The 24,809-nt window shown below is 42.5% G+C and overlaps 2 protein-coding genes across 3 annotated transcripts in view; one reads left to right on the forward strand and one right to left on the reverse strand.

The window, feature by feature from the left end:
• LOC140201604 (uncharacterized) lies at positions 1-24,407 on the reverse strand. Of its 2 annotated transcripts, XM_072265971.1 has the most exons (3): positions 23,515-24,407; positions 5,512-5,598; positions 1-283 (listed from the first exon to the last, which is right to left on the reverse strand). In XM_072265971.1, exons 1-3 carry the CDS (start codon positions 23,575-23,577, stop codon positions 92-94), a joined length of 342 nt encoding a protein of 113 aa, XP_072122072.1. In that variant the 5' UTR covers positions 23,578-24,407; the 3' UTR covers positions 1-91. The 2 variants fall into 2 exon arrangements, 1 of the variants encoding a protein (XP_072122072.1); XR_011886906.1 differs by lacking the exon at positions 23,515-24,407 and having other exon boundaries at positions 5,512-8,150.
• Positions 1-24,809, forward strand: part of kif25 (kinesin family member 25) — a 321,128-nt gene that overhangs the window by 251,056 nt on the left and 45,263 nt on the right. The window lies entirely within an intron of this gene.

Here is a 24,809-nt window from a genome sequence, read left to right on the forward strand (position 1 = left end):
ATCACTTTTATTGAGATCTGTGCCTAAAGATCTCAGGTCCCTGGGCACACAGCCTTAGATCTTACATCTACCACGACACTTCGTTCTTCCTCTAGGACACCGACCTACGATCCTCCTGTCTCCAGAGCCACGAGATCTCGGGCCTCCAAAGGTGAGCGTAGCTCTTAGGCCACACCCTTGGTGTGCCGAATAACATCCAGTCGCGAAACCCTGAGAGCAGCTCCCATTCCCGCAAAGAATTGTAGGCAGCGTGGAACTCCAGGTCAGGGTCTTCAAAATAACCCTGAAATGGAAAAATAGAGATGTTAAAGTTAGAAATAGAGCTCTTTCCAAAGATGCAGGCAAAGGAGTCGCCATTAGGGGCTATTGATTCTCCTAAGTCTCCTCCAAGCATATGTACCTTTAGATCACTAAGGATTGTATGGTGTGGGGATTTTAATGCACATAGTTCACTATGTTTGCAGAATGATGGTAATGGTTTGATTGTAGAAGAATTTTAGATATTCACATCTTGTGTGTCTTAATGATGGGAAGGGTACGAGATTTAATGTTCATAATTGTTCTTAAACTGCCATAGATTTAACTGTAGTTTGGAACATTCTGGCTGGAGTGAGTGAGCGAGAGAGATGTCATGGGAGATGAAACATTGGGGAGTGATCATTTTCCTATATTTATAAGCTTGAGTGTGGATTTGTATTAGTGACAGAAGGGAACCTTTAGGACATGGAATTTTGGTAAAGCAAATGTGGAGAAGTTTAAGGCTTTATGTGATGAATGTCTGTCAGGCTGAATGTTGAGGATGATGTGGATTTCTGCAATGAAATGTTATGCAAACTGCCGTGGAAGTGATTCCTATTAAAAAGGGTATTAATAAGAGAAAGGCTGTACCATGGTGGACTGAGGAGTGTGCAGAGGCAATTAGGGAGAGAAATAAGGCATTTAGGAAAGTTAAGAAGTATCACTCTCTGAGTGACCTTATTAAGTATAAAAGAGCAAAGATCATGGTGAGGAAAGTAGTGAAGGTTGTGAAAAATTGTGATAGAATTGGAAGGGATAATAAACTTGGAGAACTTGGGGAATGATTAAAACTTATGGTGGGGGGGAGGAATTCATAGGGCTAGGAACATTCCAGTATTGATTAAAGAAGGTAATACGAGTATTATTGAAATAGAGAAAGTTGTGTTGGTGGCTCGGTCACTTCCTGCAATTTATAATCAAGACAGTTTAAGTGCAGAGGCTAAACAATGTAGGGCTAAGGTTCTAAGTGAATTCCCTGATGTGTTGGAAGCTAGCTATAGCAATGATAGTATTAGTGATGTAGAGTTTTCTTTGTGTGAATTTAAGAAAGCTGTTAATAGTACAGGTCAAACTGCTTCAGGAATGGAAAGGAAAATTGTTATTGTAGGATCAAACATACGGTTGACATCTCTCTTGAGATGATGTTAAAACTTTTGAATCATATCTGGAGTTTAGACCATCTTCTCTCCTCATTGAAAACGGCAGTAGAAGTGCCTGTTCTAAAACCTGAAACCACCCCCATCGGATCCTTCTAGTTGTAGACCAATAATGTCCTATTTGTGTAAACTTATGGAATGTATGGTAATAAAGTGGTTGAGTTATACTTTAGAAAAAAGAGGTGATATAACATTTTATCAGAGCAGATTTCAGAAGAGTAGAATTACATTGGATTCAGTTTTATGCTTGGAAGATGATATTAGGAAAACACAGGTAAATAAAGAAATTGTAACAGCAGTACTTTTTGATATAGAAAAACATATCATATGTTATGGAGGGGAAGTCTTTTGATTAAATTATAGAAATTAGGAGTGAGAGGAAGGCTATCTCTTTGAGTTTTTTATTGGGACAGTCTTTGCAGATAAGGGTAGGTAAGGTATATTCGAGCTTCTATGAGATAGAGAATGGGAACCCACAAGGCAGTATTTGTAGCCCTCTGTTATTTAATATTATGATTAATGATATTTTCTCTGAGATAGGTACTGGGGTTGGTAAATCACTTTTGGTAGATGATGGAGCTTTATGGATCAGAGGTAGAAATTTCAATTTAACTGTATATAGGATGCAATTAGTGGTTAATAAGGTTGAACTGAGGGGTTTTAAGCTTTCTGTAGCTGAAACACAAGTTGTATGTTTTACAAAGAGGATCAATAGACCTGCACTTCATTTTAAATTAGATAGTCAAATTCTGGAAGAAGTGTCATTGGCAAGGTTTCTTGGTTTGTGGTTGGATAATATGCTGACATTGAAGCATCATATCAGTAAGATAATTGACAAATGTAAAGGGACATTAAATATCCTTAGGTGTCTACTTGCATATTCCTGGAGTGCTACAGGAAAATCTCTGTTGACCAGTTATACCTGTTTAATTAGATCTGTATTTGATTATGGCTGTGTGGCTTATGGATCAGCTTCAGCTTTACCTTTAAAACATTTGGATGTGATACTAGCACAGACTTTGAGACTGTGTTGTGTACAGTGAGGTCATCTCCTGTTTTGGATTTACTGGTTGAACTGGGACAATTACCGTTACAGTTGTGGAGTTTGAAGTTGATGTTAACGTACTGGATTAAATTGAGGGGCAGAGGAATGATCACCCTGTTATAAGTGTGTTGGAAGACTGCTGGGAACATCATAAGAATGTTTTTAGTTTTGGCCGGCTATGTTCCCCACCGTGGTTTTTTCCCAATGAGTTTCGTTGATTTCAGGTTGCATGATTTAATGAAGTTCAAGGATCGAGATATGCCTGAGTCTGTTGGTTGATCAATATTTTAAGGAAAATTATTGTGATATGTTAACCATTTTATTGATGGATGAAAAGATAATTTAACAGAAAATATCAGTGTGGCTGTTTATGTGACTGAACTACAGGTAACAATAAAGAAACGTCTTACAAACTATTTATCAGCATATATTGCAGTGCTGGTTACTGTCATTTCGGGCTTACAATGGGTGGAGAAAATCTGTCCTTGCAAAGTTATAATTTCTTCAGAATCTTTTTCCGTTTTAAGTGGTCTTAAAACAGGTCATCCCAGCAGTAGACCAGATTTACTGTTGGAAGTTCTTCAAACTTTATTTCACATTCAAAGTTATTGGTGCTCATGTCAGCTTCTTATGGGTCCCTGTAGAAGTGTTGAGGGGAATGAGTGGGTTGATTTTTTGGCCAAAAAAATGGTTAAAAGTTCATTTCTGGATATAGACCTTCCACTTAGCAAATCAGAAGCTAAGGGGTTAGTGGGACTAAGATTTAGGGAATTATGCAAGACACAAGAGGAGATGCATGAAAGTGAGGTGAGGCAAATATCACAACCACAGATTCAGCAGCGCAGTAGATACGGCAATTGCACTTGTGAATTTGCACGTGTCAGCTAATTATTGTTTAATCATGATAGTATTTAACTCCATACTTGTCGTCATAGTGCTTGTTGAGACTTGGACAGAGCACAGCAACACTTCGCTGCCTGTTTGCTTTCAGCCTTCCCTGAGAAATTGGAGTTTCAAGTCAATTGACTCTGAAGACTAGCGGTATTCGTTTAATGTTTAGATTTTCTTTTCAGCTGCAGTCTAGACTTCATTTCCCATTTGAGAGTTTTAGTTAATGGCCCTATTTGGCCTAGCATTTATTGTTTATTTTCCCTTTAACACTGTTCGCATTAAAGTTTGTGAACTATTGACCTGCTTCAGTGTCTCTCACTCTGCACTTGGGCCATATCCAAACCTGGTAACAGCAAATGAATGATTAATAGTGGTTGCTGGTTGTTGGGGTGCAGCTGGGTTGGTGGGATATCATGGTTTTGAAAATGCATGCTTTGCCTGAGCTCATTTGACTTGTCATTAAGCTTCCTCCTGCTCTCTGTATTCGTGCAGTTCTCCTTCATTGTCTTCTGCACTCTGTCTTCCTTCCCAGTCACTTGTATCTGCCAAGCCTTTTGCAGCCCCCCTCCCCCCAACTTCTATACCACCATGACCTCTGCCTAGTCTGGGCCTCTACTCACTGGATTTTAGAAGTATGAGGGGGGAGGGGATCTCATTGAAACCTATCAAATATTGAAATGTTGAGATAGAGTGGCTGTGAAGAGGATGTTTCCTTTGGGGAGGGAGTCTAGGATCAGAGGACACAGCCTCAAAATAGAGGAACATCTGTTTAAAATAGATGAAGAGGAATTTTTTAGCCAGTGGGTGGTGAATCTGTGCAAACTGATGTCTTACAGTGAGAGTAACAAGACTAACGCTTGTCACATTTTCCATTCCAACCCTTTTTAAAAAAAGTTTCAAAGTGACACTTCAGGATTATTAAATTTACCAGAGCAGGACTGAGCAACGAAGGAACCAAAGGAAATAATCTCCCAAGCAGAGAAGTGATACAGACACAACAGATATAATCAACCAAGCAAGATACAGAATTCTACAGGAAATGTTGAAGGGAAGGACATGAAATAAATAAAAGTTGCATACCCAGTGGCCACTTTATGAGCTGCTGCAGTACACTTGTTTGTTAATGCAAATATCTATTCAGCCAATCATGTGGCAGCAACTCAATGCATAAAAGCATGCAGACATGGTCAAGAGGTTCAGTTGTTGTTCAGACCAAATATCAGAATGTTGAAGAAATGTGATCCAAGTGATTTTAACTGTGGTACAATTGTTGGTACCATATGGGGTGGTTTGATAACCACAGAAACGGTTGTTCTCCTGGGGTTTTCATGCACAACAGTCTGTAGAGTTTACAGAGAATGGTGTGACTGGTTCAAGCTGACAGGAAGGTGTCAGTAACTAAGATAACCATGCGTGTGCAGGAGCATCTCTGAATGCACAACTCGTCAAACCTTGATGGGCTATAGCAGCAGAAGATCATGAAGATACACTCAGTGGCCATTTTATTAGTTACAAGATGTACCTAATGAAGTGGCCACTGAATGTAAAGAAGGTAAGTTAAACTGAAGGTAATTATTACCCATAATGAAGACACTAGAAGATTGAATCTAGCAGACTAAAATGAATTCTACCACATTTATTTTCAGCCCGAGGAGCAGAAAAATAACACTACTATCATTTACATCAAAATATTATAAATATTTGTCACGATTCCTTAGTGTCAGAAATATTTAGAAATTGTAATTGTAATCTCTCACATACATAGTCAAGAGTGCTGGTCAGTAATTTCCAACTTTTAACATACTGGAATTCTGGAAAAATTACTCAAGAAAGAGCTGAAAGCAATATAACTTTTGCCCTCATTTAATGAAGACATTGTGCATAACCCTAAAAAAAAGCCACAAATATTTATACAATAAATTGGAGCTGCACAGCTCTTCATTAAACAGCAATGGGCCTGGTAAGAAATATTCTGCAAATCTTGTAAAATCTCAAGTTGCATCATTTTCTCACATTTTTTTTTACAAGACGTTCATTTTGTACAGTTTGGGACATTGTGTTCTTTAACTCTGAGTGAAAACTGAAGAGGTGTAATGAGTATTATTCATGGCCAACACTTACTGCCTTTGAAAAGTAATGATGGGATACCTTCTTGACGGGTTGCAGTCCTTTGGGGCAGGGCTCCCACAATGCTGCTGGGGAGGAGATCTAGGGTTTAGAGCCAAAGACAAATTATTTCCGGGTCAGAACAGGGTGCAGCTTGAACCGCACATCTATACTGGAGATAATTTACACAGTCCAGTTAACTTATCAACCAGTACATCTTTCGAAAGTGGGAAGGATCTGGAGCTCCTGGGGAAAAGCCACTGGATGGATCCTTTCCTTTACTATTGGGATGATTATCCTACTCCATTCAGATAAGATGGCTCTCCTCATTAGTTCTGTTTGCCATGAGCATGGGTTAATTGGAATCAAAAAAGGGTGGACTATGCTACGTCCATAGCTCTAAAACACTGAAATTCCCAGTTGCTACTGACTGAGACCAGCTGACTTCATGACAATGACCAGAGATCAACTGGCTGATAGAGTCATACATATCGCAATGGAATGTTCCTCCACAAGCTCCATACTAGCTATTCACCATCCTCGAGGGGGAAAAAAAACCTTCTCCTCAGACCCTCTTAACATTTCACTCTTTTTCACCTTAACCCTGTGCACCTCCGGTTCTAGATTCCCCAATCCAGGAGATTTAAAAAAATCTATCTATGTTAATCTCTGTTCCTCCCTGTTTTTGTGAGCCTCTATAAAACGCTTTTTGAATAAAAACACCGCTTCCCCTTTGTAAATAACTCTTAAGAACTGACAATTTCCTTAGTGCTTAAAGGAAGACTTTCGATGAAAAAAAATCTAGTATGTTATTTGATTGTTATTGAAGTTAAACAGAAATGTGAAAAGAGCAATTGTAAACAACAGTTTAACAGTAAAAAGTTATGGAATCAAACGAAGTGATAGGCTCTGGTAAAAATACATGAAGCAGTGTGTTAACCCGTACTTCGTACAGATTTTCTCGGAGCTGGTCGGTAGTATCTGGTTGTAAGCAAACAAGCCGTTGCGTTTTTTTTGTACAACGAGGAAAGTTACTCATCGTTACTTGCAAAGCAATATAATACAAATCACTGAAAATATACAATCAATACATTCACACCGAATTGGGATACTGCGATCAACTGTGAATCGTTTGAGATTTTTGCCTCTTCAGAACACAGTTATTCCTGAGGTAGCCTATCAACTCTCTCAGGTATTGTCTGAAATCTTCGGTCAGGAAACAGTAAACAATAGGATCCAGAACACAGTTGATACACATCAGGCCCAGAGTAACGTGGTGAACGTCGTTGAAACTCTTCCTGAAGGTGTCATCTTCAGATTTCCTGAAGTTGAGAACGAAAAGCACCCAAGGCAGTTGGATCATGTGGTATGGTAGAAAACAAAGGCTGTAGATCACTAGAACCATCAGCACCATTCGGGAAGCCCGTTTCTTCAGCTTGCCTTGAGGCAATCTCAACGCTACCTTGTCAATCAAAAGTTTTCGAAGGATGAGGATGTAATTAGCAATCACCACACCGAAGGTGACAGCGAAAGTCAGCACCATAATCGAGTGAATGATCAGTAAAGACGATCGTACTGACTCATTGTCGCTGCAGTAATTTTCGAAACAGCTTGTTTTGTTGTCCTGTCTTTTATTGGTGTGGTTACTGCTTCTGATCAAAATATTTATAGAAGAACCCACAGTTCCTGTCCATATTACAGCGGTAAGGATGACAGCTCTTATGACCTGCTTCGACTGAGCTGTTCTCAGCGGCCGTGAGACAGCGAGGTAACGGGTGAAGCTTATCAGTGACAAGAAGCAGAGAGTGCTGTAGGTGTTGATGTAAAACAGAGACCCCAAGAAACCGCACGCACGGTCGGATAATCTCCAGTTTCTTCCGTTATTGTAATAATCGACCCAGACTGGAAGAAACACAACGAACATCAGGTCCGCCAGTGTCAAATTGATCATGTAGATTTTGACTTCAGTCAGTCTTTTATTGGCTTTGTTGTATAATAAATAAAAGCATGCTGCGATGTTTTCCGGAAGCCCTATAATAAAGAGAAGACTGTAGATTACAACAAAAAATGTGGCTGTAAATGCAGATGATTCGTATAATTTGTCTTCCGTGCAGTTCATGTTTGCCGCCGGTCACCCAGTGAAAGGCGCACAATTGTCTCCGTGAAGCTGCGGTAAATCCACCGATCACCTCCCTGCACTGTGCGAGATGGGTGCTGATCAACTTTTTACTCCGCAGTTGCGTGAACAACTCCCAGATGCCGTTCTTTACGAATGTGAATGCTTGATTGTTAATTGTATCAGTGTCCAAGCGAGTTCAGTCTCAGACCCTTCCAACTTCTCTCGTTGACTCCAGATGGAGAAAGTCTCGTCTTTTCAGTTATTTCCAGGACTGGAGCTAACGGTCAATAATATTTCGCAGTCCTAATACCGAATGTGAAGTGTCATAGAAACAGGAACAGAATCTGCCGCGGATTTAGGGAGGGCGATAACTGCTCTGGTTCTTTTCGTTCCTCCCTTCAGGTTCCCGCCCCTTTGATCAGGAGAGAGGTCGAAATCTCTCGCGCTTCAGTCAGAACCAAACTTCACGTATGGCGAGACCGGCATTTCCAGGAATGGGGCGAAAGGGCCAGATCAGTTCCGGTGAGAGGTGCCGGTTTCACGCCAGCGGTAGAGACTGGACTCTTATTCCACGGGGCTACTGAGTTGTCTGGCGACGCCAGTGTTGCACCCAGAGGCTCTTGCGTAGGTGCGACAGGAGGTGGTTGTGGGTGAGGTTTTTTATAAGCAGTTAGCTGTCATTTCCCCAAGCTCAACGCCACTTCCCTGCTTTGCTTCTTAACTTCTTTCCTGTTTAAATTCCCATGAAACTCTGCCTTGGGAATGTTCCGCGATTGAACCCTTACCCTTTGTCACAAGGGGGGAGGGGGTGGGATTGGGAGCTAGGGTGGACCCAAATTCAAGACACATCTTGTGAGGTTACTTAGATTTAGTTTATTGTTCGATACCAGGAGAGCTAGGCAGGAGCAGGAGTAGCTAACTGGACAAGGACTCAGGACTACTACTAGGCTGGGACTAGGGATCTGGGCTAGGACTCGGAATCAATCCCAGAACTAGAGGAGACATGAAGAGGCTAGGGTATGGACTCCAAGCCAGAGACTGGGCAAGGACCCAGTACCTGGGTTTTGCCTCTGGCTCGGACCCCAGATCCAGGCTAGGACACGACATGGCTAGGGAGAGGAGGAACATGGGAACACAGAGCCTGGGTCTCCGGAGAGCAGGTACATGGAACCATGGACACATACACAGAACACAAAGCTGGGACCCCTCCTTGGGAACAGGACATAGTGCCGGGACTCACACATAAAACAGAGAGCCGAGGCCCCTCCTTGGGTACAGGACATAGGGCCGGGACTCACACACAGAACAGAGAGCCGGGACCCCTCCTTGGGTACATGACCCCCACGGGGCAACGGCAAGACGGCCTGACTTACCCCACGGAGGAGAGGACAAAACAAGACAAACACCAAAGAACACAGTTTCTTTCTAGCTCCAGCGATAGAACTAGGTGCAGGGGAGGGCTACAGACGAAAGCTAGAGGCTAGAGGGGCAGAGAAGGGATTCAGACAGAGGGGTAGGACAGGAATCACAGACCACCAGGTCCAGGACTTGACTAGGTACTCGGATGCTGCCGGGGCCAGGACTTGACTTGGTACTCGGATGCTGCCGGGGCCAGGACTTGACTTGGTACTCGGATGCCGCCGGAGCCAGGACTTGGATTTGGACGTGATACTTGAATGCCGCCCGAGCCAGGACATGGTACTTGGAACCTTCGGGTAGTGGTGAGCTCTAGTCTCGGCCCAGGAACAGTAGACGGTGGCTCCTGATTCTCTCTGGCGGGTTAACTGACGGACCCACCTTGATGAGGAAACTTTGCAGGCTCACTTCGGCGAGGTAACTGGACAGGGTTGCTCCAGTGAGGAAGGGCGAATTACCGGCACTCACTTCGGCGGAAACTAGGCTTGCTCCGGCAGATGACATCGGCACACTGTACCATTGATGACTTTGCAGATGCTCCCACGCCAAACGGCTGAAAGCCGGAGACTGTAAACTACTGGTTCAGCCGAGCATTAATTGCCTCTAATCACCGAAGCCAAGGGACACGGGAAAACAGGGAATCAACGGTCCGGATTGTAACATAAACAAGGTAAATTTAAAGGGACCCCGATCCAGACCATGACACCCTTGGCTAAAGCTCTGTGAAGATCCTCCTGTCCGCAGTCCGTCATGGCCCACGGCTGCTGAAAAGTTGACCACTGCTTTAATACATCTGTCTCGAGAGGATTGTGCTTTCGGTGTGATTGTTGTTCTAAGCTCGGGAAAGCTGCCTAGTTGGAGGAGTTAGGTCAGTGAACCGTCCGAAGCAGTCGTCCTTTCCCAGCTCCTATAGGCTCCTTTTTGACCAATCACTTGTAAGGGACACACGGGAGGGATTACATTTTCATCCAACGCCCTTGTTGTGTGACACACTGCTGCAGGACTTCTGAAATTTACTCTGCCATTTAGTGTCGGGGCACATTAGTGCTGCTGCCACTTAGCTCCAGCTGTACAAGTTCAATCCTACCCTGGGGTTACCGGTGAGAAGTTGACATGTCCTACCTGAGACAGTGGTTCTCCACCGTTTACTCTGGCTTCCTCCCATGTCCCAAAACAGGCAGGAAGGTTAACTTGGCCTCTGTAAATTGCCCCTCCAGTTATAGTCGTAGAATAACACAGAAACGGGCCCTTCAGCCCATCTAGCCTGTGCCAGTCTATTGCCCCGCCTAGTCCCATCAACTTGCATGAGGAGCATAGCCCTCCATACCCGTACCATCCATGTACCTATCCAAATTTCTCTCAAATGTTGGAATCAGACCCACATCCACCACTTGTGGTATAAGCTCGTTCCATGCTCTCTCCACCCTGTGAGAAAAAAAGTTCCTTTCATGTTCGTCTTAAATATTTCATCTTTCACCCTTAACTCTAATACTAGCCTTACCCAACTTCAGTGGAAAAGCCAGCTTGCATTTACGTTATTTGTACCCCTCATAATTTTGTCTGCTTGCTTAAGCCCATCACCCTCACTGGGCCATAGGACGCTCACCTGGGCCATTCTTTCAGGTTGTCCTCAGGGACAGCTCATCTTCTTACTGTACCCTTCCACTACCAGGAATGAGTTCCTTGGAGCTTCTGTAGCGCTGGGATTTTAGGAGATGAGGATGCTGGCCCCTTGCCCAACCTTCCTCCTCTCACAGACAGGGTTGGGAGCATTCATAATTTTGTACACCTCGATCAAATCTCTCCTCATTCTCCTGTGCTCCAGGGAACAAAGTTTTAACCTATTCAACCTTTCCCTACAACTCAGGTCCTCAATCCTGCCAACAACACTTTAAATTTTCTCTGCACTGTTTCAGGCTTATTGATATATTTTCTGTAGGTAGGTGACCAGAACTGTGCACAATACTCCAAATTAGGAAGGTAGAAAAGAGCAACAGATATGGTTCCTTCAGCCCACAATGTAGTCTATGCTGACCATTTTGCAATGCCGCTAATCCCACTTACCCTCGCTATCCTTCTCTGGCTTGCCTATTTATGGGTGTGTCTAAATGCCTCTCCAACATGATTCCACCACCAGCTCCTCTGGCAGTGAGTCCCAGATATCAACCACCCGATGTAATTACCTTCCCATCAGATCTCCTTTAAGATCTTATCTCTCACTTTAAACTCTTGTCCTCTTATTTTGATACCCCTGCCATAGAAGGAATAATTTAACTAACTGCTCTCTCTCTACATCTTATCATCTTCATGCCTCCATCAGTCACCCAACAGCCTTGGCTCCAGGGAAAATGAGCCCAGTCTATCCAATCTCTGTCCATAACTGAAGCCCTCCAATCTAGGCAGCATCCTGGTGAATCCCTTCTGTAGCTTCTCCAGTGCTGCCAGGTCCTTTCTAAGGTGTGGTGACCAGACACTGCACATAATGCTCCAAGTGTGTGCTAACCAAAGGTTCTAAAAACTAGGTAATGATAGGAATCTAGAAGATTATAAGGCTAGCAGGAGAGAGCTTAAGAATGAAATTAGGAGAACCAGAAGTGGCCATGAGAAGGCATTGACGGACAGGATTAAGGAAAACCCCAAGGCATTCTACAAGTATGTGAAGTACAAAAGGATAAGGCGTGAGAGAATCAAGTGTGACAGTGGAAAAGTGTGTACGGAACTGGAGGAAATAGTGGAGGTACTTAATGGATACTTTGCTTCGGTCTTCTCTGTGGAAAGGATCTTGGCGATTGTAGGAATGACTTGCAGTGGACCGAAAAGCTTGAGAATGTAGATATCAAGGAAAAGGATGTGCTGGGGCTTTTGGAAAGCATCAAGTTGGATAAGTCACCGGGATCGGACGGGATGTACCCCAGGCTACTGTGGGAAGCGAGGGAGGAGATTGCTGAGCCTCTGGCAATGATCTTTGCATTACCAATGAGGACGGGAGAGGTTCTGGAGGATTGGAGGGTTGTGGTTCCCTTATTCAAGAAAGGGAATAGGGATAGACCAGGAAATTATACGCCAGTGAGTCTTACTTCAGTGGTTGGTAAGTTGAGGGAGAAGATCCTGAGAGGCAGGATTTATGAACATTTGGAGGGTCATAATATGATTGGGAATAGTCAACATAGCTTTGTCAAAGGCAGGTTGTGCCATACGAGTCTGATTAAATCTTGAGGATCTGATTAAACACATTGATGAAGATGGAGCCGTAGATGTAGTGTATATGCATTTTAGCAAGGCATTTGATAAGGTATCCCATGCAAGGCTTATTGAGAAAGTAAGGAGACATGGGATCCAAGGGGACATTGCTTTGTGGATCCAGAACTGGCTTGCCCACAGAAGGCAGAGATTGCTTGTAGACGGGTCATATTCTGCATGGAAGCCGGTGACCAGCGGTGTGCCTCAGGGATCTGTTCCGGGACCCCTACTCTTTGTGATTTTTATAAATGACCTGGATGAGGAACTGGAGGGATGAGTTAGTAAATTTGCTGATGACACAAAGGTTGGGGCTGTTGTGGATAGTGTGGAGGGCTGTCAGAGGTTACAACAGGACATTGATAGAATGCAATACTGGGCTGAGAAGTGGCAGATGGAGTTCAACCCAGACAATTGTGAGATGGTTCATTTTGGTAGGTCAAATATGATGGCAGAATATAGTGTTAATGGTAAGACTCTCGGCAGTCTGGAGGATCAGAGGGATCCTGGAGTCCGAGTCTGTAGGACACTTGAAGCTGCTACGCAGGTTGACCCTGTGGTTTAGAAGGCATATGGTGCATTGGCCTTCATCAATCGTGGGATTGAGTTTAAGAGCCGAGAGGTAATGTTGCAGCTATATAGGACCCTGGTCAGACTCCACTTGGAGTAGTGTGCTCAGTTCTACTCACCTCACTATAGGAAGGACGTGGAAACCATAGAAAGGGTGCAGAGGAGATTTACAAGGATGTTGTCTAGATTGGGGAGCATGCCTTATGAGAATAGGTTGACTGAACTCGACCTTTTCTCTTTGGAACAACGGAGGATGAGAGGTGACCTGATAGAAATGTACAAGATAATGAGAGGCATTGATCGTGTGGATAATCAGAGACTTTTCCCCAGGGCTGAAATTGCTAACACAAGAGGACATAGTTTAAGGTGATTGGAAGTAGGTACAGAGGAGATGTCAGTGGTAAGTTTTTATGCAGAGAGCGGTGAGTGCGTGAAATGGGCTGCCAGCAACGGTGGTGGAGGCGGAAACGATAGGGTCTCTTAAGAGATTCCTGGATAGGTAAATGGAGCTTAGAAAAATAGAGGGCTATGGGTAAAGCCTAGGTAGTTCTAAAGTAGGAACATGTTCAGCACAGCTTTGTGGGCCAAAGGGCCTGTATTGTGCTGTATGTTTTCTATCTTTCTACATATAGGAGTGTCCAGACTAAAGTGACTACAGAAGTGGAACCTGCGGTGCTCTTCTCCTGCTGTTGCCCATCCACTTCAAGGTTTGACATGATCTGCATTCAGAAATGCTCCTCTGTACACCACTGTTGTCTCACGTGGGTCTTTGAGTTAGTGTTGCCTTCTTGTCAGCTTGAGCTAGTCTGGCCATTCTCCTCTAACCTCTCTCATTAATTAGGCAATTTTGCCAACAGAGCTGGAGCTCACTGGATGATTCTTTTTGTTTCTCGCACCATTCTCTGTAAATTGCCAGGAGAAAAGGAGTTTCTGAGATGCTTAAACCACTTCATCCATTCCTAACAATCATTCCACAGTCAAAATCACTTAGATCACATTTCTTTCCAATTCCGGTGTTTGGTTTGAACTGAACCTGTTGTCTCTGTCTGCATGCCTTCATGTACTGAGTTGCTGCAATATGATTGTCTGATTACATATATATAGCAATGAAGTGTATAGGTGTACCTAATAAACTGGCCACAGAGTATAATTCCCTCTGGTCTGTATTATGGACCTACAGCAGCTAAAATTCAATAATTATCATTTTCAATCAATGAACAAAAAACTCTTCAGCAACTTCTAACAGAAACAACTTATTGTCTGGATCCTCCTTCATACTTTCAATGGAATTGGAACTGAATTGGTTTATTCCTGTCACATGTACTGAGGTATGCTAAGAAACTTATTCTGCAAACTGTTCATGCAGATCAAATTATTACCCAGTACATTGTGGTAGTACAAGGTTAAGCAATAACAGTGTGTGGAAGAAAGTAATACAGCTACAGAGAAAGTGCACTGCAGGTTGCGATAAGGTGCAAGATCATAACAAGGTAGATTGTGAGGCCAAGAGTCCATCTTATCCTACTAGAAAATCATCCAATAATCTTATAACAGAGTGATCAAAGGTATCCTTGAGCTTGGTGGTATGTGTTTTCGAACTCCTGTATCTTATGGAAGAGGGGAGTAGAGAGAATTCCATGGTGGGAGGAGAATTTGCTTTACAGAAGCTGCAAGTATAGACAGAGTCCATGGAGGGGAGCCTGATTTCCATAATGTGTTGAACCATGTCCACAAATCTCTGCAGGGTCGTGAACGTTGTTGGATGCTGCCATCAGACTGGAGGTACAGACCATGAAAACTAACATTTCAAAGTTCAACACAACTTCTTGCTTTGCCGTCAGGTTCTTGAACTGACCGGAGAAACCCTAAGACTACCTCAAACCATGTTAATTTTTAGCTATCCCAACCTTGCACCACATGAAACATAGAACCATACAGCACAGAAACAGACCAATAGGACCACAAAGAACATACTGAGCAGTGTCTTTGGACTGTGGGAGGAAACCAGAGCACCCTGAGGAAACCCACATGTTGACGAGAAAAACGTAGAAGCTCCTTACAGATGGCACAGGAATTGAACTCCGATTTCTGGAATGCCCCGAGCCTTAACAGTGCCGCACTAACAACCATCCCTCAATGGAAAGCACCCCCTGAGGATTGTGGTGGAGGCAGCCCACAAGTGTCACTATGCTTCTAGCACCAACGTAGTAGGCCCACAATTCACTATCCCTAACTATACATCTCTGGAATGTGTGAATGTAGACCTGGACAACAGAAAAAGAAACATAATATTGGAATGATTTCAAGTGATGGAGAAGAAGGGTGGGATGTATTGAAAAAGAGTAAAGAAGACTTCAAAGAATTGTTTAACTTTGACCTTGAACATCCAACTTCTATCAATCCCATTAAATTAACTATAGAGTGAAAATCAGCCATTTGGAATATAGATTACGCTCGTACTTTAGGAGGAGGGAAAGTGTTAATCGTTTGGAAGGATAAAAGCAGTGTTGGAAGGTATTACAATTGAAGACTTTACTTGGCAAAAAGAAAGTATCTATGTTGCCTAACGAGGTATTAGTGGTGTTATAACGGGTATTCTGGTGGAGATTGCAAGTAGTCAGAAATGGGGAATGGATGCAGGGTTTTTTTGGATTGATATGTTTTGATGAAGTGAAGCTCCCTGATAAAGTTAGTTTGAGCTATGGTACTCATAATGCACGAGCTTATATTCTACCTCTGGTTAGATGTTACAAATGTGAGAGGTTTGGGCATATAGCGGCAGTATGTCGTGAGATACTATGATGGTGGGGAACATAAGCATGAAGATTCTGAAGGTGAATAGTTTCATTGTAATTGTGGAGCAAAACATAGTGCAACTGATGGAGGATGTGAAGTGCTTAAGGAAGCAGCTGAAGTTCAACAGGTTAAAGTACAGTTAGGAGTATCTTATGCGGAGGCCATACAAAACGTTAAACCAACCATTGATGAAGAATTACCAGTCAGAGAACAGAATATGAAGTCAGAAGCTATATGTCGGCATCATACTTCTCTTACTAAAAATACTTTACTACTGGATACAATAAGTTTGTGATGTTCATAACAGATATGGTGAACCGTACTGCTCAAACATCTAGTTGTACTGAGAAAATTGAAATAATTGTGAAAGCTGCTGGAAAGTATTTAGGTATAACAAGTGGGAAGCTGTAAATGAAGCTGTGATGGGTGGGGTATCTGTATTTCAGTCTCTTTGTGAAGGTGCATAATTGACACAAGAATATTGCAATGGAATGTGAGAAGCCAGATTTCTAATGGTCAAGACTTAAAAGTTTATTTCAGCTGTATCAAATCTACCCGATGTTCTATGTATTCAGGAAACCTGGTTGTTACCACATTTAAGTTTTTCCTTGCAGGATTATATTGTACAAACCCCATTTCCAGAAAAGTTGGGATATTTTCCAAAATGCAATAAAAACAAAAATCTGTGATATGTTAATTCATGTGAACCTTTATTTAACTGACAAAAGTACAAAGAAAAGATTTTCAGTAGTTTTACTGACCAACTTAATTGCAGACCAATGCAACTTGAAACTGTATTGCGCAAGGAGGAAGCCATACATCAACTCTATGCAGAAACACCGGCGAGTTCTCTGGGCCCGAGCTCATCTCAGATGAGCTGAAAGACTGTGGAACCGTGTGCTGTGGTCAGATATGTCCACATTTCAGCTAGTTTTTGGAAAAAACGGGCGTTGAGTTCTCCTTCCCAAAGATGAAAACGATCATCCAGATTGTTATCAGCGAAAGGTGCAAAAGCCAGCATCTGTGATGGTATGGGGGTGCATCAGTGCCCACGGCATGGGTGAGTTGCATGTATGTGAGGGTACCATTGACTCTGAGCCGTATATTAGGATATTAGAGAGACATATGTTGCCATCAAGGTGACATCTCTTCCCGGGGTGTCCATGCTTAGTTCAGCAGGACAATGCCAGACCACATTCTGCACGGGCTACAACAGCGTGGCTTTGTAGACACAGAGTGCGTGTGCTTGACTGGCCTGCTGCCAGTCCACATCTATCTCCTATTGAAAATGTGTGGCGCATCATGAAGAGGAGAATCAGACAACGGAGACCACGGACTGTTGAGCAGCTGAAGTCTTATATCAAGCAAGAATGGACAAAATTTCCAATTGCAAATCTACTACAATTAGTATCCTCAGTTCCAAAACGATTAAAAAGTGTTATTAAAAGGAAAGGTGATGTAACACAATGGTAAACATGCCTCTGTCCCAACTTTTGTTGAGTGTGTTGCAGCCATCAAATTCTAAATTTGTGTATGTTTACAAAATACAATTAAGTTGGTCAGTAAAACTATTGAAAATCTTTTCTTTGTACTTTTGTCAGTTAAATAAAGATTCACGTGAATTAACATATCACAGATTTTTGTTTTTATTGCATTTTGGAAAATATCCCAACTTTTCTGGAAATAGGGTTTGTAATTAAGCATGATAGGTTAGTTGGTAGAGGGGTTGGTGTTGCCAATCTTATGAGCAAAGGGATAGGACATAGAGTTGTGGATGTAAATTAAGTCCATCAGGAAATGTAGAAGTATTAGATCAGAAGGTTGGGACATTAGAGAGGTAATTTTTATAACCCTTGTTGAAAGCTCTCAATTGATTTGCTGGTAAGCATTTGCAGCTCTGGCTCACCAAATGTCAGAAGGTGTGGGGATTTTAATGCACATAGTTCACTGTGGGGTTGTTCACAAAATGATGTTAATGTTTTGATGGTAGAAGAATTTTTAGTTATTCCACATCTTGTGTGTCTTAATGATGGGAGAGGCACGAGACTTAATGTTCATAATTGCTCTTAAACTGCCATAGATTTAACTGCAGTTTCGAACATTCTGGCTGGAGTGAGTGAGTGAGATGTCATGGGAGGTGCAACATTGGGAAGTGGTCATTTTCCCTATATTTATAAGATTGGCTTTGGATTTATATTGGTGACAGAAGGGCACCTTTAGGACGTGGAATTTTGGTAAAGCAAATGTGGAGAAGTTTAAGGCTTTATGTGATGAACGTCTGTCAGGGCTGAATGTTGAGGATGATGTGGATTTCTGCAATGAAATGTTATGCAAACTGCAGTGGGAGTGATTCCTATTAAATAGGGTATTAATAGGAGAAAGGCTGTACTGAGGTGCAGAGGCAATTAGGGAGAGAAATAAGGCGTTTAGGAAAGTGAAGAGGTATCACTCTCCGAGTGACGGTATTAAGTGTAAAAGAGCATAGATCGTGGTGAGGAAAGTAGTGAAAATCACAAAAAAAATGTTTACTGGAGGTCCTATTGTGATAGTATTGGAAGGTATATTAGACTTGGAGATGTGTGGGGAATGATTAAGAAAATGGGAGGGACATTAATTGATAGGGCGAATAACATTCCAATATTGATTAAAGAAAATAATATGATTGTTACTGAAATAGAGATGGTTTAGTTACTGGCTTCGTCATTTGCTGCAATTCATGATCAAAATAATTTAAGTGAAGAAGCTAAACCCTGATGTTTTGGAAGCCAGCTGTAGCAATGATAGTATTAGTGACGTAGAGTATCCTTTGTGTGAATTTAAGAAAGCTATGAATAGTACAGATCAGATGTCTCCAGAAAAAGATGATACATGTTATTGAATGTTTAAACAGATGGCTGACAACTGTCTGCAGATAGCATTAAACTCTTTGAAACTTATTTGGAGTTTAGGCAATCTTCCTTCCTCATGGAAAGTGACAGTAGTGTTGCCTATTCTAAAACCTGGGAAAACTCCCATTGGATGTTTCTGGTTATAGACTAACATCCAATTTGTGTAAACCTATGGAACGTACGGTAATAGATCAGTTGAATTATATTTTGGAAAAAAGAAGTGATCTAGCGTTTTATCAGAGCGGATTTCAGAAGGGTAAAATGACATTGGATTCAGTTTTAAGTTTGGAAGATGATACTAGGAAAGTACAGATAAATAAAGAAGTTGGAACAGCAATAGTTTTTTTTTTGAAACAGCGATGTGGTGCAGTAAATTTGTCTCCTGGTTCAACTTTACTGGTTGAAATGGGACAATTGCCCTTACAGTTGAGGAGGTTGAAGTTGATGATAACATACTGGCTTAAATTGAGGGGCAGAGGAAAGATCATTCCGTTAAAAGTGTGTTGGAAGACTGTTGGGAACATGACAAGAAGAATATTTTTAGTTTTGGGTGGCTGTGCTCTTATCACGCTAGGAACATGGGTTTGCTGGTTTATGCAATATGACCCACTGTAGCTTTCTCAGTAACCCCGCTGTGGTTTTTCCCAATGATTTTAGGTTACATGATTTAATGAAGTCCAAGGATCCAGATATGACTGAGAGTCTGTTGTAAAGAACATTATTGTGTGGATGAAAAGATAGTTTAACAGGGAATGTTGGTGTGGCTGTTTATGTGCCTGAATTACAGGTAACAATAAAGAAACATCTTTCTGCAGAGATGGTTGTCATCATTTTGGGTGGAGGAAATCTGTCCTTGCAAAGGTATAATTTGTTCAGATTCTGTTTGAGTTTTACCTAGGCTTAAACAGGTCATTCTTGCAGTAGGTCAGATTTACTGCTGGAAGTTCTTCAAACTGCAACGAAAAAAGCGATGAAACGGACTTTTAACATCATAAACCAGCGGGTTGTTATTGTAAGTGAGGAAACAGATTCCGTAGGTCTCTAAGGCGAGGACTCTGGACATAGTCTTGGTAGTAAAGTATTTTATTTACAGAAGGCAAGCGTGAGAAAATGGCAACAGAAGCAACGCCCACATGCACACAGTTCACAGTAGTCGGATCACAATAAAACACACCCAGGCAATTAATAAAATCGTGTGGGAACAAAGTACACACACACACACACACACACACACACACACACATATACAACCAAGGGAAAAGTCAATACCATACCCGACACCCTTGACTCTGTGCAGACACGGCTCTTATGATATTAGGGACGACACCCACCCCCTAACCCTATTCAATGCACAACTCACCAACGGCAGGGTGGTCCCTCGGAGGTAGCAAAAAAGAGAAAGGGTCTGTCTGTCTGTCTGTATCTTGTTTTACGGCGGTTGGCATCCAGCTTAATGGTGCATTACCGCCGCAAGAAAGGGTCAAGCACAGGTGGCTTCCTCTATAGTGCAGCAGAGCTGATGAGTCCAGCCCAGGTGATTCACAGGGGAGCCAATGGCTCGGTGCCAGCAGGGTTAAGCTGATTACAAAGGCCAATTGCCCGAGGTCAAGTACAAGGCTAATTAAAGGGGCCAATGGTTAGGTGTGCATTGATGGGCGAGGAGGGGTCAAACCTTGATTGGCAGGTGGCGTGTCTTTCGACCAGGTAAATGGGCAGTGCTGTCACGTGACAGTCACAACCCCTCCAATACAGTTGTTGTTATGTCTCCCGCTCACTGTGAAAATGGGGGACACCTCCCTCTCCCTTGCCAGGGAGAGAGAGAACCTGTGGTTTGTCGAATGTCAGATGAAAGGCAAAGCCTTTGGGGTAACTTTGCTCTGTGTCTTTGCTATTGGTTAGCATACACTTGAGCTTGGTGACGGTACTGATGTGCTTTTTTTTTGCTGGTGGACAGAGGGGGGATCGTTGCTCGCTGCCACTTACGCGCAGGAGGGGGAACTTTGGGGTTCTCATGTTTAACTGTCATTCATTCTTTGGGGCACTTCTCTGTTTTCATGGAGGTTTGCGAAGAAAAAGTATTTCAGGATGTATATTGTGTACATTTCTCTGACATTAAATTCGATGTTTGAGCCTTTGAAACTGTTGATCTCCTGGGGTTTTCAGGCACAAGTCTGTAGAGTTTACAGTTTACAGTAGAAATAAATGTTGCATACCTAGTGGCCACTTTATCAGATGCCTCTTGTTCATTAATGCAAATATCTATTCAGCCAATTCTGTGGCAGCAACTCAATGCATAAAGGCATGCAGAGATGGTGAAGAGGTCCAGTTGTTGTTCAGACCAAACATCAGAATGTTGAAGAAATTATCTATCTGTATATCTCCCTATCAATCTCTCTCTCTATCTGTCTCTAACTATTTCTATCTTTCTCACTATCTATTTATCTCTGCACCTATCTCTCTATCTCCCAATGTACCTACCTCATTATCTCTCTCTATCTTCCTATCTCACTATCTCTCTATCTATATATCTATCTTTATCTCTCTATCCTTCTATCTCTGTCTCTATATTGCTCTCTCTATCTCTCTCCCTCCATCTCTATCACTCTGTCTCTCTATCTTACTATTGATCTCTCTATCTGCCTTTATCTCTCTATCTCTCTAACTATCTCTCCATCTCTCCATCTCTCTTTCTCTCCATCTCTCTCTGTCTCTTTATCTCTCTATATATCTCTATCTCCCTATATATATATGTATCTACCCATCTCTCTATCTGAAAATCTCCCTTTCTATCTCCATATCCCTCTGTCTATCTCATCTATCTCCCTATCTCTCTCTATCTCTATATCTATTTCTCTATCTTTCTACCTCTCTATCTATCTCCCTATATCTCCCTATCTATCTATCTATATCTCCCTATCTATCTGCCTATCTCTCTGTCTCCCTATCTACCTCTCAATTCTCTCTATCTCCCTATCTATCTCCCTCTCTATCTCTATCTCCACCTCTCTATCCCTCTAATTATCTATCTCTCTATCTCCCTATCTATCTCCTTATCAATCTCTCTCTCTATCTGTCTCTCTCTCTATCTCTTTCTGTCCCTCTATCTATCTATATATCTCCACATCTATCTCTCTTTCTCTCTCTATCTATCTCCTCATCTCTCTAACTTATTATCTCTCTATATATTCCTATCTTGTTATCTCTCTATCTCTATCTCTGTATCCTTCTATCTCTCTCTCTGTTGCACTCTATCTCTCTCTCTCTCCATCTCTATCTTACTATTTATATCACTCTCTATCTCTCCATCTCCCTCTCTCCACCTCCTTCTCTATCCCTCCATCTCTATCTACCTCACTATCTATCTCCATATCTCGTTATCTCTCACTCACTATCTATCTATATATATATATCCATATCTTTTTCTCTCTATCTCCCTATCTCTCTCTATCACCCCATCCTATCTCTCTCTCTCACTCCCCCATCTATCTCTCTATCCTTGTATATCTCTCTTTCTCCCTATCCATCTCCTTCTATCTCTCCCTCTCTCAATCTCCCTGTATCAATCTCCCTTTAACAATCTCCATGTCCCTATCTCTCCATATCGCTCTGTCTTTCTCTGTATCTCTCTTTATCTCCCTCTGTCTACCTCCCTCTATCTATCTTTCTATCTTTCTCTTTCTCTATCTCCCATCTCTATCTCTCCCCGTCTATCTTTTTATCTCTCTATCTCTCTAATTATCTATCTCTATATCTCATTCTATCTCGATCTCCATATCTCTGTCTCTCATTCTGTCTCTCTGTCCTTCTGTCTCTCTCGCTGTCTCTCCGTCCTATTCTTTCTCTATCTCCACGACTATCTCTCTCTCTCTCTCTCTCTCTCTGTCACATTTCTGAGGGTGGAAGGCGGGACCAAAGACATCTACAATGAAATTACGGAGGAAATTGTGCCGCAACTGAATCTGTACTGGCTTCAGTTCAGTGCTAATAGTTCACCTCATTAAAACACTTTGCAGAAAAGTTTTGGGCCCTTCAGATAAGAAAAGGTGTGCTGGCATTAGAAAGGTCCAGAGGAGGTTTAAGTACGTCATCCCGAGATTGAAAACCGTAATGCATGAGGAACATTTCGAGATGAGAAGAATGAGGGGGGTGCAGAGATCTCATTGAAAACTATGAAAGGCCTAAAAAGAGTGACATGGACAGGATTTTCCAAGTGCTTGAGAGTCTGTGACCAGAGAGCACAGTGTTAAGCTTCAAGGATGTCACTTCAAAAGAGTTAATGGGGAATTTCTTTAACTAGAGTGTGGTGAAACTATGGAACTCATTGTGACAGATGGTTGTGGATGGCAAGTCATTGGGTATATTTCAAGCGGAGGCTGATAATTCTTGATTAGTAAGGGAGTCAAAGGGTATGGAGAGGCGAGGCAAGAGAATGCAGAAAGGGATAGTAAATCAGCTACTATGCAACAGCAGAGCAGACTTGACAGACCAAATGACCTAATTCGCTCCTATGCTTAATATTGTTATCGACTTGTGGTCAGTGCAGCAACACACAGAAAATGCTGGAGGACCTCAGAAGATCAGACAGCATTCATGGAAGGGAATAAACTGTTGTCTTTTTGGGCCAATAGCCTTCATCAGGACTGGAAAGGAAGGGAGCAGAAGCCACAATAAAGTTGTGTGGGGAGGTGATGGAGTACATCTTGGCAGGTGATGAGCTGATGAGGGAGAAGATGGGTGAGTGAAGGTGGAAAAGGGAGGGTGAAGTAAGAAGCGGGGAAGTGATAGGTGGAAAAGGTGAAAGGCTGAAGATGAAGGAATCTGATAGGAGAGCAGAGTGGACCATGGGAAAGAGGGAAGGAGGGAGGTCATGGGCAGTTGAGAACAAAGGGACTGAGAGGTGAAACAGAATTAGGAATGGAAAAAAGAGAAGGAGGAAGGGGAGAAAACACTGTTAAGGGAGAAAAATCAATGTTCAATAACATCACACCTTACCTTCAGATGCTCGAGGGAAAATAGTCCCACTCCAAGACTCGAGTTCTTCAGTCCCAGTAGCATCTTTTCTGCAGCATTTCCAGCTAAATGGCATCATTGATGCCTGTTGCTGGAGGGTGAAGGAGAAGGAAGGAGCTGGTGACATGCTGGTCAGGGAGGCCTGGCTGTTAGTCCAAGAATCTCACAGGCCAGGATCATCCAGTTGCCAGGAGAGATGGGGCAACACAGTAGCATAGTAGTTAGCAATAAGTTCCGATTTCGATTCGTACCGCAGTCCGTAAGCGGTTTGTACAATCTCCCTGTGACTGTGTGGGTTTCCTCTGTGTGCTTCATTTTCCTCTCACATCGCAAAGACGTGTGGGTTAGGGTTAGTGAGTTGTGAGCACATTATGTTCGTGCTGAAGCACGAAGTCAATTGCGGCTGCTCCCAACACATTCTCCCTGTGACTGCGTGTATTTCCTCTGGCTGATCTGGTTTACTCCCACTTTCCAAAGAAAGCATGGTGACACTTGCAGGCTGTGCCCAGTACATAGACGGGCTGCGCTGGTCTTTGAATTTCTGTATTTCACTGTACAGGTGACAAATAAAGCTTATCTTTCGTTGAGGCACCACAGTCGGGTAGCGGTTAGTGTGACGCTATTACAGCTCGGGATGTCAGAGCTCAGAGTTCAACTCTGGTGCCAACTGGAATGAGTCTGGACATCCTTCCCATGGGTGCTCGTCTTTCCTCCGAGTGCTCCAGTTTCACTCCCACAGTCCAAAGACATACCAATTAATCTATTAATTGGTCATTGTCACTTGTCTGGTAATTTGGCTAGGGTTAACTAGCTGCATTGTTGTGCAGTGTGCTACAAGAACCAAAAGGGCTTATTCCACACTGTTATTCTAAATAAAAATAATTTTCAAAGTTACTTGTTAATATGCAGTACCGTACCTGAAGCAAGCCAAGGTACCCAGCAGTGGGTTATCACCAGTTTCTGAGATACTCAAACCACCCAGTCTGGCACCAAAATTCATTCCACAATCAACATCACTTAGATCACAATTTTTCCCTATTCTGATGTTTAGACTGAACACACAACTGAACCTCTTCATCATGTCTTCCTGCTTTTATCCATTGAGTTGCAGCCACACGATTGACCGATAAAATATTTGCATAGAAGGACAGGTGTACAGTGACCACTGAGAAGGTTCTTTGTTCAAACCATCAGGATAACCCTCTTTCAGCAGCAGAAGGCACCACTGAGACAGCCATGATTCATCAAGGGATTGAGATGAAGATCTGCAAGATAAT

Source organism: Mobula birostris, chromosome 8 (assembly GCF_030028105.1).
Source record: "Mobula birostris isolate sMobBir1 chromosome 8, sMobBir1.hap1, whole genome shotgun sequence".
In the NCBI taxonomy this organism is placed as follows: domain Eukaryota; kingdom Metazoa; phylum Chordata; class Chondrichthyes; order Myliobatiformes; family Myliobatidae; genus Mobula; species Mobula birostris.

Bases quoted from the DNA above. Each gene is read 5' to 3' on its own strand.
- LOC140201604 (XM_072265971.1), bottom strand. From the start codon at position 23,577: ATGCTACTGGGACTGAAGAACTCGAGTCTTGGAGTGGGACTATTTTCC. The intron at 5,599-23,514 runs GTAAGGTGTGAT...TCTAAACCCTAG, and splicing joins TTTCCCTCGAGCATCTGAAG to ATCTCCTCCCCAGCAGCATT. The intron at 284-5,511 runs GTAAGTGTTGGC...TTTCCATTTCAG, and splicing joins ATCATTACTTTTCAAAGGCA to GGTTATTTTGAAGACCCTGA.